The 13122-nt window shown below is 49.5% G+C and overlaps 1 protein-coding gene across 1 annotated transcript in view; it reads right to left on the bottom strand.

Annotated features, from left to right (window-relative positions):
- Positions 1-1053: 1053 nt before the first annotated feature.
- Positions 1054-13122, bottom strand: part of RBM20 (RNA binding motif protein 20) — a 189899-nt gene continuing 177830 nt past the window's right edge. The window contains 2 exon segments of the mRNA XM_046654235.1: positions 1054-4109; positions 7976-8097. Coding sequence (XP_046510191.1) covers positions 3999-4109; positions 7976-8097 — 233 coding nt within the window. The 3' untranslated portion in view covers positions 1054-3998.

Genomic DNA, 13122 nt, shown 5'->3' with positions numbered 1-13122 from the left:
AGGTGCCAACTTACAGAATACAATATGCATGGCGCCTCCTAGAGTTGTGCCACGTAGAGCAACACGCTGGGACTCGGCACCAAGGGCACCCCTAGGCATCCTGGATCTTGAGCTTAGGACAGCAGGATGAACTCTGGCCCATTCACGACTTCCGCCAGCCAGGTCACAGCCAGCAGCTGCAGGGAAGGATGTTTTTCCCCGGCTCCTGGTGGGGAAGCACCGGCAGATGGCCACAATAGGCTGAGGGGGGCGGGGGAGCAGTAACAGGCTCAACTGGAACTTTCCTCAGATCTATAATCTGTTCCCACTAATTATAGGCAGCCCCACTCACTTTGCCTTCTGGGGCCAGACTGCCCAGCCCCTCCCCGTTGACTCAGGAGCACTGCCAACAGGAGGGAAGGGCCTAGAGAAAGTTCCAGGCATTCAAAGGACTGGCCGACTGGGCCCAGGAGACTGGCATTGTTTTGCTAGAAGAAATGGTTAAGAAAGAACTTACGAACCACTGAAATCTGGAGAGTTGTTGTCCAAAACAAGATTCAGCGTTGTGTGGCACAGCAAGTGCTTAAACCGGCAATTAGCTTCAGCCTCAAACAACCTGGGAGGTGATTAACACCATTATCCCCCTTGATGCCCAAGGAAGCAGGACTCAGCAAGTCATAGTGCCAGGTTAGACACCGACTGCCTCACAGGGGGTGGTAACCACTGGAAATGGCCTGACCCTGGTGCAGGACAATGGGGTTCAGCCACTAGTAGACCGGGGAGCACTGGGTAGCAGGGCTTGGGGTTTATAAGAGGCCAAGAGGTTTTTCTATCTTATCCTCCAAAAGTGACAGCAGCTCCCCACTTTCCCGGACTCTGTCCATCCAGAGGTTCACCCCTAAGAATCTCGGATTCCCCTAGAGCCCCAAGCGGAAGCTGTCGTTTCCTCTCCTTTCAACCCTTCAGAAACATTCTTGATTCAGAGAGGGACCAAATGCCCCAACCTCGGTGCTTGGTGAGCTTCCGGCCACCAAATGTTGAGGGATTCCTGCATGACAGACAGCTACTCACTCACAAGCTTTCAAATTCTCTTTATTAAAAATCTTTTTCTTTTTCTTTTTGTAAAAACAAACACTTGTGGTCGGTTATACAGATCAAGAAAAGTGGTGACGATTTATAGGACACTCAACAAAATCCAATACTTTACAAGTTCAAACTTAAATTAACTAGTTTTTTTTTTTTTTTTCTCTTATAAGCTCAAGAAGCAAACTCTGGTCCAGTTCAAGTATCATCTAACAGATCACAGCCTTGGAGTGTCCAAGAAAGGGAAACCCTGATACTAGTGACTGCTGCTCACACCGACATCAAATTTATCAAATTCTTTGGGAATACAGTCTGGATTTACTTTATTTCAGGTGTTTACAATGAAAAGAAAATTACGTAGGCCTTTGGTTACATTAACCCAGGGCACAAACAGATCTGTTGCTCAAGGCGACAGCTGCTGTTGAACAACCTTCTCAACCTTTTCCGGGAGACACTTTGAAATGGTGGACAGACACTGAGGAAAAGCTTTAAAAAATAAATCAATATTTTCCTGGTTGCCTTTCATACTGCATTGTGTATGACACGTAGGAATAAAAAACGCAAATTAGAGTGGGTGAAGGACCATGCCGATGGAATTGTATAAAAATAAATAAAAATAAATATATATACACACAATTATAGAATCTTAGATGATTTTTAAACTGAAGGTTCTGATTGAACGCTGAGCGAGCCTCTCCTCTCTTCTTCCCTGAGGCTCTCTCCAGCTTTCCAAGATGGAGAAGGTCAATCTGTCAGCAAGGGAGCCATTACACTACTCGGGAATGCAGCTGTTTGAACAGCCATTGGGATTTCCATGGAAACGCTGCTGGGGGGTGAGCTAGTGCGTCGGCTTCCACTTTGCTGGAGAAAAGAGTGCCAGCATCTCTGACAAGGCACAGTTCCAGCATCTGATGGAGGCAGCAGGCTTTTCCCATCAAGCTTTGGCTGGGAAGCTGGCCCTAGTCTTCCCTCCGGTGGGAAGAAAGACACAGGGTCAAAGGTTTTCTGAGAAATGGAGGTGGCTGGTTTCCAGAATGCCAGGTAACAACCTGGGTAGGCAGCCAGTGGAGCAGGTCTGGGCTGAGCCACCATCTTCAAACCCTGCTGTGTTTGAGACACCAACCTTTCTGAGGCCCCCAGGTGGCGTGATGCTGAGTCCGGCTTTCCTGCTTCCTCCAGCCTCAACTCGCTACAGCTGTCCAAGCCGGTCTGCCTGTCCCTGGTGCTGCCTTAACCCTTCTCCCTCACAGCTGCCCAACAGCGCTCTCCTTGCAGGGGACCACTCGCCTCAAGGTTTACACATGATCATTTTATGTTCTACATCTTTCCTTTTTGTGCCTCTTTTCCTCACTGATAAAATGTCAGTGTGGAACTCAGATAATCTCTGTACCCTTCTGCCATTAGAGCAGAGGACAGAATGTGCAGTCTACTCTTTTCTACCATTAAACAAATGCAAAAGTAAATAAATAAAACCATCCCTTCCTCATCCACCTGCCTGCAGTCGGGAATGGAAACCACAGGAGCTGTCTTCCAGGGGCTAAGTCAGGGAGGCTGCCTCCAGGCACGGGGCTCAGCTTGTGGAAACAGCACCGGGCTCCCCTCTGACCTTCTTGAGGGCTTCTCTAGGGCTGCAGCTGAGCCTCATTCCCCCAGTACCCTGTCCCACACGCTTCCAAAGGCACATCAGACGAGAGGCCCTGCAACCCGACTGGGGCCTGAAGGTACTAACCTCCAGTAACAGACAGCCGGATGGGAATAAGGGTTCTGTTCTTCATAACATTTAGCTGCCAGGTCTGCACATGGAGACAACTCTGAGACGCTCTTGACCCTCTGCCAAATTGGAAAGGGCCCACCTGCCAACACCCAGCCATCCTCCAACGCCACCCTTCAGTCCTGCAGCCTTCTCTTTCCTTAGCTTCTCCCCTCACTGAGAGACCACTTAAAAACCATCCCACTGGGAGGCTGCTGGAGCCCAGAGTACAGGCAGCAAGGGTGAGTCAAGGACAGATGCCATTTCCTTGTTTTGGTGTCTCTCAGGCCAGTGCCATGCAACCCGGAGGCCAACACTCGACCCAAGCCCTCAGCAAGGGCTGTTTCAACTGGAAGGGGAAGGCGCTTCTGTTTTCATTTTTATTTAAAGTGACTCTACACCTAATTCACTGTCCAGAATAGAACAAACTCTGGCATCTCCTGAAATCAAGAGGAGGAAAATAAGTTTAGGGGGAACTTATCAGAGCTTCCAAAATGAAGGGTTCTTTTCCTCCTCTGTAAAATTGATTGAATTTTAAGGCATGAATCTGGTGAACTTCTAGAATAACTGAGAGGGTGAAAGAGTTATTAAAAACAGGGCTTTTCAAAAAGGTAGTCCAGCTGGAGGAACTCCCAGCTTCTGCCAAGTGACTGTCTAGGGTGCCCCCTCTCCAGGACTGCAGGACCCGGCACAGCGACCCCACCCCTGCACAGGAGGCCAGGCAGAGAAACCGCGCCAGGGTCACTGAAGTGGTTCTTGACCCAGGAGTTTCCATGAAACCTTTCCCTTGGATGACTCAGCCTGGCCTGACCTGTCCTATCCCGTCAAGAATTTGAACACTGTGAAAATCCCTGAGAAGTTGGACTTTATGAAATGGAAATGACCCTTGGCACAGAAAGAGGAGAGAGGGAGGGAGGGGGAGCAAGAGAGAGAAGCAAATTGAAAGCTTGTTTGAAGGAAACAAAAGAGCCAACAGGGAGAAAGTGGGCAACCCTCAGGGGGCTGGACACAGCGGGGTGACAGCTCTGGGAGACACTTCAGGGCGTTTTCATGAGTCTCTGAGAACAAACCAGGCAATGTGGCCTGCCTGGTTTTCCTTCCTCTCTGGCTTTAGATCCTGCACCGAGGTCAGGAAGGCCCCACCTCGGCAGGCCCTCCTCTCCCCGCTTCCAGCAGTGGCAGGGTGTCAGGGCTTTTTCCTTTCAAAGTTTGGCACGATTCCGCTGTCCTCAGGCCTCGGACTGCCTGCCCCCTCGGTCTCCTTCAGGCCCTCCTCGGCCAGCTGGGACAAGTACTTCTGTGGTGGGAAAAGAGGGACAAAAGAGGCAGAGAGAGGGTCAGTGGTGACCTGGAGGGAGAGGAAGGAGGTGTGTGCCTTGCACCCCTCTCCTATCATCTTGCCCAGTGAGTGGGGACCCCGCCTCCCTCCCCAGATCCTTCTGGGGCTACAGGACCCATGCTAAGTAATGCACTTCCTTCCCGCTTTATGCTAGTTTACAAGTAGTACATGTCTCTTAGAAAACATAGAAAGTACAGATCCTAACAACAGCAAACACTTCCACAGCCCGCATCCTGTGCAAATGCTGCTCTGCTTTTCTTATATAAACTCAGTTAATCCTCACAGCCACTCTACTTGTTTCCCAGAAAGAGCCCCGTATCCAGGCAGCACATCCACGTGTAAAAGGCTGAGGGAAAAGAGGGAAGCTGGAATGCCAGAGAGAGAGAAGCACTGTCCTATAGCAATTGTGAAAGACAAAACCACAGCCTGACATTTGAGACTCGTTACAACCTGTCTCCTGTCAGGCAAGCTGGCAGCTTGAGTGTCTTGGAGGTCCTTCTATGGAATTTCTGTTCCATAGTTGGAGGCTGCCTTGCCCACCCTGGAACACTCATTGATCTGGCTGGCCCCCGGCCCAACTCGGCAAGCCTGTCAGGCTGTTCCTGGGATTCTGGATTCAACGCAATGAGACAGACTAGAAAATGCCTGGGACCCCAGCTGCAGGCCCTCTGACTGCTGGGGCAGCAAGGGACAGTGCAAAGAGCACTGGATTCGGAGTCAGCAGGTTAGGTCCAGCACAGTGGTCAAGTGTGTGGGCTCTGTCATCAGATGACCTGGGTTCAAATAGTAGCTCTCAGCAGACAAGTTACCCAACATCTCTGACGTCTGTAAAGTGTGGGTCATAATGGTAACTACCGTGTAAGGTTGCTGTGAAGTCCAAGAGGGACCATAAAGCACTTGGCTCAGCGCCCAGCATGAATAAACACTCGCCAATGTTGCCCATTATCATTAGGGGCACCAGCCAACTGATTTTGGGAAAGTCATTCAGCTTCTCCCAGCCGCAGACCCTAATCTCTTAAATGGGAGAAATGGTGTCCTCCTCCCCTGACCCCAGGTGATTCTGAGGGTCAGACGAGATGATGTGAATGAGACGACTGCATCTACCCGCTCTTTCTAGAAGAGACTGAGGTTGGCTTTGAGAGGTGGGTGAGCCTGACCGGGAGAGGGGCAGACTGGATCCCTGCAGCCCAGGCTGCTGATGGAGGGCCAGGTTTCTCCTCTGCCTCAGCTCAGAGAAGAGAAATGTGTGCTGAGGGAGGCAGGCAGGTGAGTGTGCTGTGTTTGGGCACATTCCTCCCCAGACCTGGAGCCAAGCAGGCGTCTAGTTTTCCTATCTAGCACTGACTCCACCTGTTGTTCCAGATTACTCTGGGTGGGTTCTCTCAGGGCCATGACCAGCAGTGGGGAACAGCAGGGTTGTGCACAGGGTTGCACAGAGAGAATAGAGGCTGTTTCTGCCTGTTCCCTGCCTCCAAGAGCAATCCCCAACCCCCACTTCAAGGCCTCCTGGTGGTGCTAAGTTTACAAGTTGCCTAACTTAGGTGTCAGCCAGCACCTGCTGCTCGGGACTGAATTCTGCACTTTCCACACATGTAACTTGGGGTGTGGTGGGGTGGGGTGGGCGAGGCTGTGTGGACAGAGATATTTTGTCAAGGCCACTGCAGAAACTCTATCTGGGAAGCCTGTGGTGGCAGCTCCCAGCTCCCTGGCAGGTACGTCAGGGAAACCTGAACTGCGGTTGGCGGGTGTAAGGGGCTTAGCCAATGTTTAGACCTGACATGCCTGGGGACCACAGGAATGGCTCTGGCCTGCTATGGGGAGGTGAGTCTGTCCCAGGGACCCAGAACACAGTCCATTGCCCTGGAAAAAAAACACCGGATTTAGAATTAGAGGCCCTGAGAAGTCTGCACTCTTCCTAACTTCCTGGGTGACCTTGAGCTCTGTGGTTTCCTTGGGGGCTTCACAATCCAGCTGAGAATGCCAGATGAGATCAAACGTTCTCAGACTGAGATATCAGAATCTGCTGGAAATATTTTTCTTAATGCAGATTCTCAGGCCCAGCCCTAGAGAAAATGAATAAGCAGGTATAGGGTAGGTCCAGGAAGCTGCATTTTTTAAAGATGCCAGATGATATGAAAACCAAGGTTTGGGAAAATCAGGACCAGATGATCTCCAAGGCCCCTGCCTTCCATAGGTTTCATCTTGTTGAGGTGGAGGAGGATGTTGTCTTCAGGCTAGATGGCTGCCCTCAGCTGGCTCTCTGGAGCTCAGTCTGAACCCTTGGTCTGGCCAAATCAGGCCTTCACTACACTCCCCCAGGAGATGCTGGGACCCGGGCCCGGGGTCCCATGGCTTCTTTGGTCACAGAGCAGCTGCTCCCTGGAGGGAAATCAAAAAGCTTAAGTGACCTGAGTTTGGGCATAGCCAATGACAGTCCCTTGCATGTGGTGACCCAGGCCGAGACATTATGGGTCTCTGTTCGCAAGACCAGCTTAGTACAGCAAAAAGAGGAAAATGTTTAAGAATCAGGCAATCTGGTCTCAGGCCTGGTAACTCACCATCAGCATGGCCTTGGACAAATCATGTTGCTTCTCTGGGCATTAGTTTCCTCAATTATAAAACAAGAGAGTTAGCCTACATCTGAGTTTTCTTAACACATTCAAGTCATTTGGAGAACTTTCTCAAATTATGTATTCCCAGGCTCCGCCAAATTCTACTGACTATCTGACCTAGTATATATACTTCTGAAACATTGTCCAGGTGATTCTGGTTCACATCCCAGGTTAAGAACCATGAGATTAGCCACTTTTTAACAATTCAGCTGACAGTAATGCCTGCTCCGGAATTAGGGCACGATGCCACCATGAGGGTCTTCCAGATTGAGGCCTTGTCCGTCAAAAAACTAGTCTGATTCCTTGTAATAAAAACAGGAAGTGCCTCGAAATACTTACCCCCTGTTGTCTGATATTTCATGCTTTCTATTAAGTTACTAATTCCTAGCCTATACCAGAAGTTAATTACGAAAACCACATTCTAATATGCTATATGTATATTAGTTAGGTGTATATTATAGAAATATTACTATATTTCATTGATTTTAAGATATGTATTTTTTACACATTAACATCTCTGAAATTGAGATGCATTTGACAGTTGATGGAGTCTCAACATTTAACTTTTGCAACTTTATTTTCTTATTAGTATCAAAAAATAGTGGTTTGTCTTACAATTGATGGCTCCTTAGAGCGGACAAAATAAGGTATTTACAGTATCTTTTATGTCACTTTTTAATATACTGAAAACTCATTTTATTTATTGCTTCTCTCCTACATTAGAATGGAAGCTCCATGAGGACAGCAATCTTTGTCTGCTGTTTTGTTTTTTTGTTGTTGCATCCCCAGTGTCTAGCACAGTGCCTGGTACATATATGCCTATGTTGTGGTAGGGATGAACATTTAAATAGAACGTAGTAGTGGTTTTTATTCTAGCAAACAGGGGAGCGGATACAGAGAAGTATCTGGATCTGGAACATCCAGGTCTTCTAGGAAGGGGTCGGCCCCAACCACTGGCCAGGTGAACACTAACCTGAGTTACTCAGTCTAGAGGGAGAGGCAGATCCAATAAAACCAACCCAAATAGAACGTTCTAAGTACTAAAGCGGAGACATGTGCTCTGAGAGCACACGGGAGGCAGCCACCATGTGGAGCAGCCCGGTGGAGTCAGGTCTGAGGGGAGAGTAGGAGTTCTCCATGTGGTGGAAAGAGACAGAAACTCACAGAGACTGGGGAGCTCCCAGGTGCTGGGCAAGGAAGGCTGACGGTTACCTGTAAGTTCCTGTAGTGGACAGCACTGCGACAGTGGCTAATTTTTGCCATCTCCTCGCTCGTGTAGAACAGCCCACACAGCTTGCAGTAAAACCCAGTCCTGGGCACCACGAACTCCACCCCTGCAGAAGGATGGGGGTGGACAGGCAGGCAATTAGGAAGGTGGAGGGAGGCCCCTGTGGTCCTGCCAGCCATCAAGTAGAAGGAGGAGCAATGAGCTCCATCCCTCACTTGCTGTTGACTTTGGCTGGTGACCTAGCTTCTCCAAGCCTGTTTCCTTATTTGTAAAACAGGCTAGAAGAAAACAGCACCTACCTCTTTCACAGGTGGTTGTGAATGTCAGGGGTGTGCTCCCTGAAGTGTGATGGCGTGCTTAGCAGTTCTATGCTCTGCAACTGCCTTTGGGAACTAGGTCCAGGCTCTCCTATTATCAGCCTGCTTCCAGCCTTTCCAGGGAAAAGGGGAGGAACGAGGTCTCTTACATTTCACTTATTGGATTTCATTTCTCCACACTGTACTCCTCTCTGCAGCTGTTGTGGCCAGGATTCTAGAGAATGCTCTCATTTTTTTGTTGTTTATTTTAGAATTATGTTCATTAAAGAAAAATTTAAAAATAAACAAAAGTGAGAAAAAAATCACCCAGAGTCATTCCAATCAAAATATTCTCTTCCACACTATCTATATGTAGAGGCTGGGGGTGGGGGCAGTTTTAACCATATGCTAAGCACAATTTTGTCTCCTCCCTTTTTTCATGTAATAGTATATCATAAACATTCTCCATCTTTCTCCAGTCTGTACATCTTAACCATCAATTAACAGCATTTTATTTATGATTTGTTAAATATAAATCCCAGGATTCTGGGAAGCTTTTTGATGCTGAGGAAAGGAAAGAGTGGCCCGACAGCCAGAGAAGTGACAGTGTCACAGCCCAGAGGATTCATCTTTGGAGGGACGGTGGCTGCTCCAGCCTCCACCAAGGTGTTTTGGGGGTCACGGTTCTCCTTTTAAAGACACAGTCAGCAGAGTGGAAAGAGCCCAGGTCTGAGCGGGCACAGACCAGACACTAAGAACCCACGTAACCTGAGGAGAAACAGCTGAACCCTTCCCGGGCCTCAGTTTCCTCAGGCACCCGATTGTGAAGGGCCAGCGAAAGAGCAGGGTGTGGGGCTGTGCAAAGCAGGACCCATTGTGGAAGGACCGAAGAGGGGCTGAGCGCTCAGGCCGCTTCCTGCCTGTGCACTGACACTTCAGCTGGGCTTTGCTGCTGCTCATCTGGTTAGCTTCCACTGCTCTTCTGGGGGTGGGGGTGGTGGCAGTGCTGGCCACACTGGGTGGAAGGGAGAGGGAGGCTGGGAGCGACACACCAGGGCAACAGCAGCTTCTTGCAGAGAGGGAGATAGGCCCAGTCTCCACAAAGGACAGGCCTGAGCTGGCCTCCAAAGCTGTGTGTGACCACAAGTCCCGGGCTTCTTTCTCTTCCCTCCTGCCATCTCCCATGAGACAGAGATAAGTGCACAGGAGACCAAGTCATAGAGAAGAAGCCTAGACTTGTAATTACAACTTTTTTTTTTTTTCATTTCAAATAAGCCACTCATCAGTGTAGAGGGGCAGGCCTGAGGGAGGAGGGCGCCTGGAGGCCTGCCCACCGCCTGCCTTGACTGATTGCTCGGCTGTGGTTTGGGGCCTGGGAGGCCTCCTCGGCTGGTTTTCTCAAACTGCCACGTAGCATACTGCTGTGCCCTCAGCAATCCACAGAAGCTCCCAGAAGTGAGGGGGCCACATTCAGGCCCAGCTGCCCAGAGAGAAGCTGAGTGTGCTTCCCCTCCTCTCTCTCCTTCCACCCTCACCCCAAAGGATGGAAAAGGATGGCCCTGGCTTTGCCTGTGGGTGGCCAATTCACCCCTCCACTTCACAAACAGGCTGTGGCCGGCAAAGGAGTTTTAAGCAAGGCCCGCCTACATCCTCTGTTCCTACAAAATAGTTCTCCCCCTTGCTGCTGCTCTGTGGGGAGCAGAGGCCCACACAAGACAGGAACAGCCACTAGAAAAAGAGAAGCACCACCCGGAGGCCACACGGAGCAGACGCAGGCCTGTGATCAGAGCCACTCCCTCTCTCCTGCCCCAGACCCTGCAGGGTCGGCCACTTGGGTGGTACTAGGAAAGAAGCCCTGGGCTTGTTGCTGCAGACCCCAGCTGAGGTCTCCAGGATCCTCCAGGTTCCCCAAGAGCCTTCCAGCCCCTGTCCTAGGACCCCCAGAAGGGATGCAGCTGCCTCAGAAGCCACCACAGAGCGTGAAGCAGGGCCTGAGCTGGCAGCAGTGGCCGCTTTCAACCCAAGGAGCATGGCTACCATCTTTGGGGTTCTGGGTGAGATTTCACTTTGGACAAAGGTTTGCACTGCCCCCCCCCCCCCCCCCCCCCCCCCCCGCCAAAAGCTTAGAAGCCCATGGTCTAGTGGAGAGAAAATGGAATTGAGAATCAGTCCTAGCTCTTTTACTTAGGTTGTATGACCTCAAGTACAGTTTATTTAACCTCTCTGAGTTTCTTCATCTGTAAAATAGGAATAAAAATACCACAAATGATGTTAAGGGGAAGTACCTATCATTTTGCCTGGTGCTCAAAAAATCTAAGTTTCTAGACACGTGTTAAACATTTCTTCACAGAGGCCACCTGCCTGTGGGTTGGCTTTCTCGCCCTCCAGCCTTTCACCAAGGCCGCCTGGAGAACCCAGACCCCACAGTGTGGCAATAACGCTCTTCCCGGCACCCACCCGACACGGTGGCTGGTCGGGCAGTACCAGGTGGTCAAAAGACAGTGCTGGGCAAGGAGAAGCCGGGCAGGGAGGATCCCCAAACACCAGGTAACTCTGCCCTGCGTAACTGGGAGTTGCCCCAGGCACTACAATGCCAACACTACCCCAGGACGTTTTTGGAATGTGAGGACCCAGCGAAGCGACAGCAGCAAGAAAAACGGCCACAGCCCAGTTGAGTTCTGGAGCCACTTGGTCCTCCCATTTTTCAGCCTCTATTAAGTATGATAATTAAAGCTGCATTTGCCTTCTAATAATAGCTCCTGGCGCGGGTAATTATAACTCCGTCATCCCAGCAAAGCCTGGGATGGGTGGAGGGGGAGCTTGTGTTTTGCAGGCAAGGCCCTTTTGTTCTGGTAAGAACAGGCCTTGGCAGGCTCACGCTGGCTGGGGTCACCCAAAGCTGGCCTGAAACACACAGGCAGTGCCCTCCCCACTGTGCCCACCCCGGTCCCTGAGCAATCGGTCTTCCCCTCTCTTTCCTCTGGATGGCATGCCCGGTCCCTGGCACTCCTCATTCCGCCTCCCTGCTCTCCACAGGGACAAAGCCTGAAAGCTGCTCCCCACCTGCCTAGAGGTCTCTCTGCGGTAGTGGCTGACCCGGGAGGGTGAAGGGTTACGCAGCCCCAGTGAGAGGAAACCTAGTAGGTCTCAGTAACTATTTCACAAATGAATAATAACAATAACCAACCCTTATTAAATATCTCCTGCTGTATTACAAGTCTTCATTCATTTAATCCTCAAAATAACCCTACCTGGTAGGCTTCTATTACTCTCGCCAATTTACAAGTGAAGAAAGCCAAGCAGAGAGGTTAAATAAGCTGCTCTGTCCCCCAGCCAGCTGGGACTTGAACCCCGGGAGTCAGATTCCACAGTCTGTGCTCTTAACCACTGCACAAAACTCGCTTTTCCTACACTGTGCTGCCTGAGCAGAGCCGTCTCAGATTTGAAATCCCGAGTTCTGAGCTGAACTTGCTGTGTGATCTCTGGTAAGTCTCTGGGCTGCAGTTTCCTCACCTGTCAAATTCGGGAAATAGTTCCAGACACCTCTACCCTGAGATCCATGAGATAATGGATCTCAGAGCTAATCGAAGTCTATAATCAAGCACAAAAGTACAATCTAGAATAGCCCCAAACTGGAAACAACCCAAATGCCCATCAACAGACGAATGAATAAACAAAAGGTGGTCCATATATATCCACAATGCAATACTCCTCAACACTAAAAAGAAACCAACTATCAATGTATCCAACAATTTGGATGAATCTCAAAATAACTATGCTGAATGAAAGAAGCCAGGCAGAAACAGTGCATACTGTATGATTCCCTTTATACAAAATTCTAGAATGCAAACCACTATTTAGTGACAGAAGAGAAAGCCGTGGTTACCTGGGGATTGAGGTGTGGGGAGGGAAGGATTACAAAGGAGTATCAGGAAATTTGGGGGGTGATGAATATGTTCACTATCTTGATCGTGGTGGTGGTCCCACAGGTCATATGTCAAACTGATCAAATTGTACATTTTAAATATGTGCACTTCATTAACATTAGTTTTACCTCAATAGAGCTATTTTTTAAAAAAAACCAGAATGAGATATCATTTTCCTCCTAACAGATTGGTAAAGATTAAAAACTGATAATATCCGAGGCTGGTCCCGTGGGCAAGTGGTTAAGTTTGCGCACTCCACTTCAGCTGCCCAGGGTTTTGCGGGTTCCGATCCTGGGCACGGACATGGCAACACTCATCAGGCCATGCTGAGGCAGCATCCCACATAGCACAACCAGAAAGACCAACAACTAGAATATACAATTATGTACTGGGGAGCTTTTGGGAGAAGAAGAAGAAAAAAAGAAGATTGGCAACAGATGTTAGCTCAGGTGCCAATATTTGAAAAATAAAAGTTATCTAAAAAACTGATAACATCCAATGACATGGAGAATGAGAACTCTCCCTCAAGGGAGCAGTGAAAACTGGTATAATCTTTCTGGAGTGCAATTTAGTCACAATTATGAAAATGTGCAATGCAAATATCTATGACTCCCCTCCCCCCAACAGCCCCCCCCCCCCCCCCCCCCCCCCCCCCCGCCCCCCGCTAGGACACTGTCCTACAGAAATGCTGGCATGCACACAAAGGTGACAGCGTGTTTGGAAGGGAACAGAGCATAGAGGCAGCATGGCTCCATGAATCACACTCCTGGGGTTGGAATCCTGACTCCAGTCTTTGCTGATCACTAGCTTTGTAACCCTGCATCTCAGATTTCTTATCTGTAAAATAGGGATAAAATTATTACCTAGCTCATTGGTGTTTTGAGAGAGTTAAAAGAGATAAGCACTAGG

Source organism: Equus quagga, chromosome 2, assembly GCF_021613505.1.
Source record: "Equus quagga isolate Etosha38 chromosome 2, UCLA_HA_Equagga_1.0, whole genome shotgun sequence".
Taxonomy (NCBI): Eukaryota; Metazoa; Chordata; class Mammalia; order Perissodactyla; family Equidae; genus Equus; species Equus quagga.
This window is presented reverse-complemented; position numbering and strand designations above follow the sequence as displayed.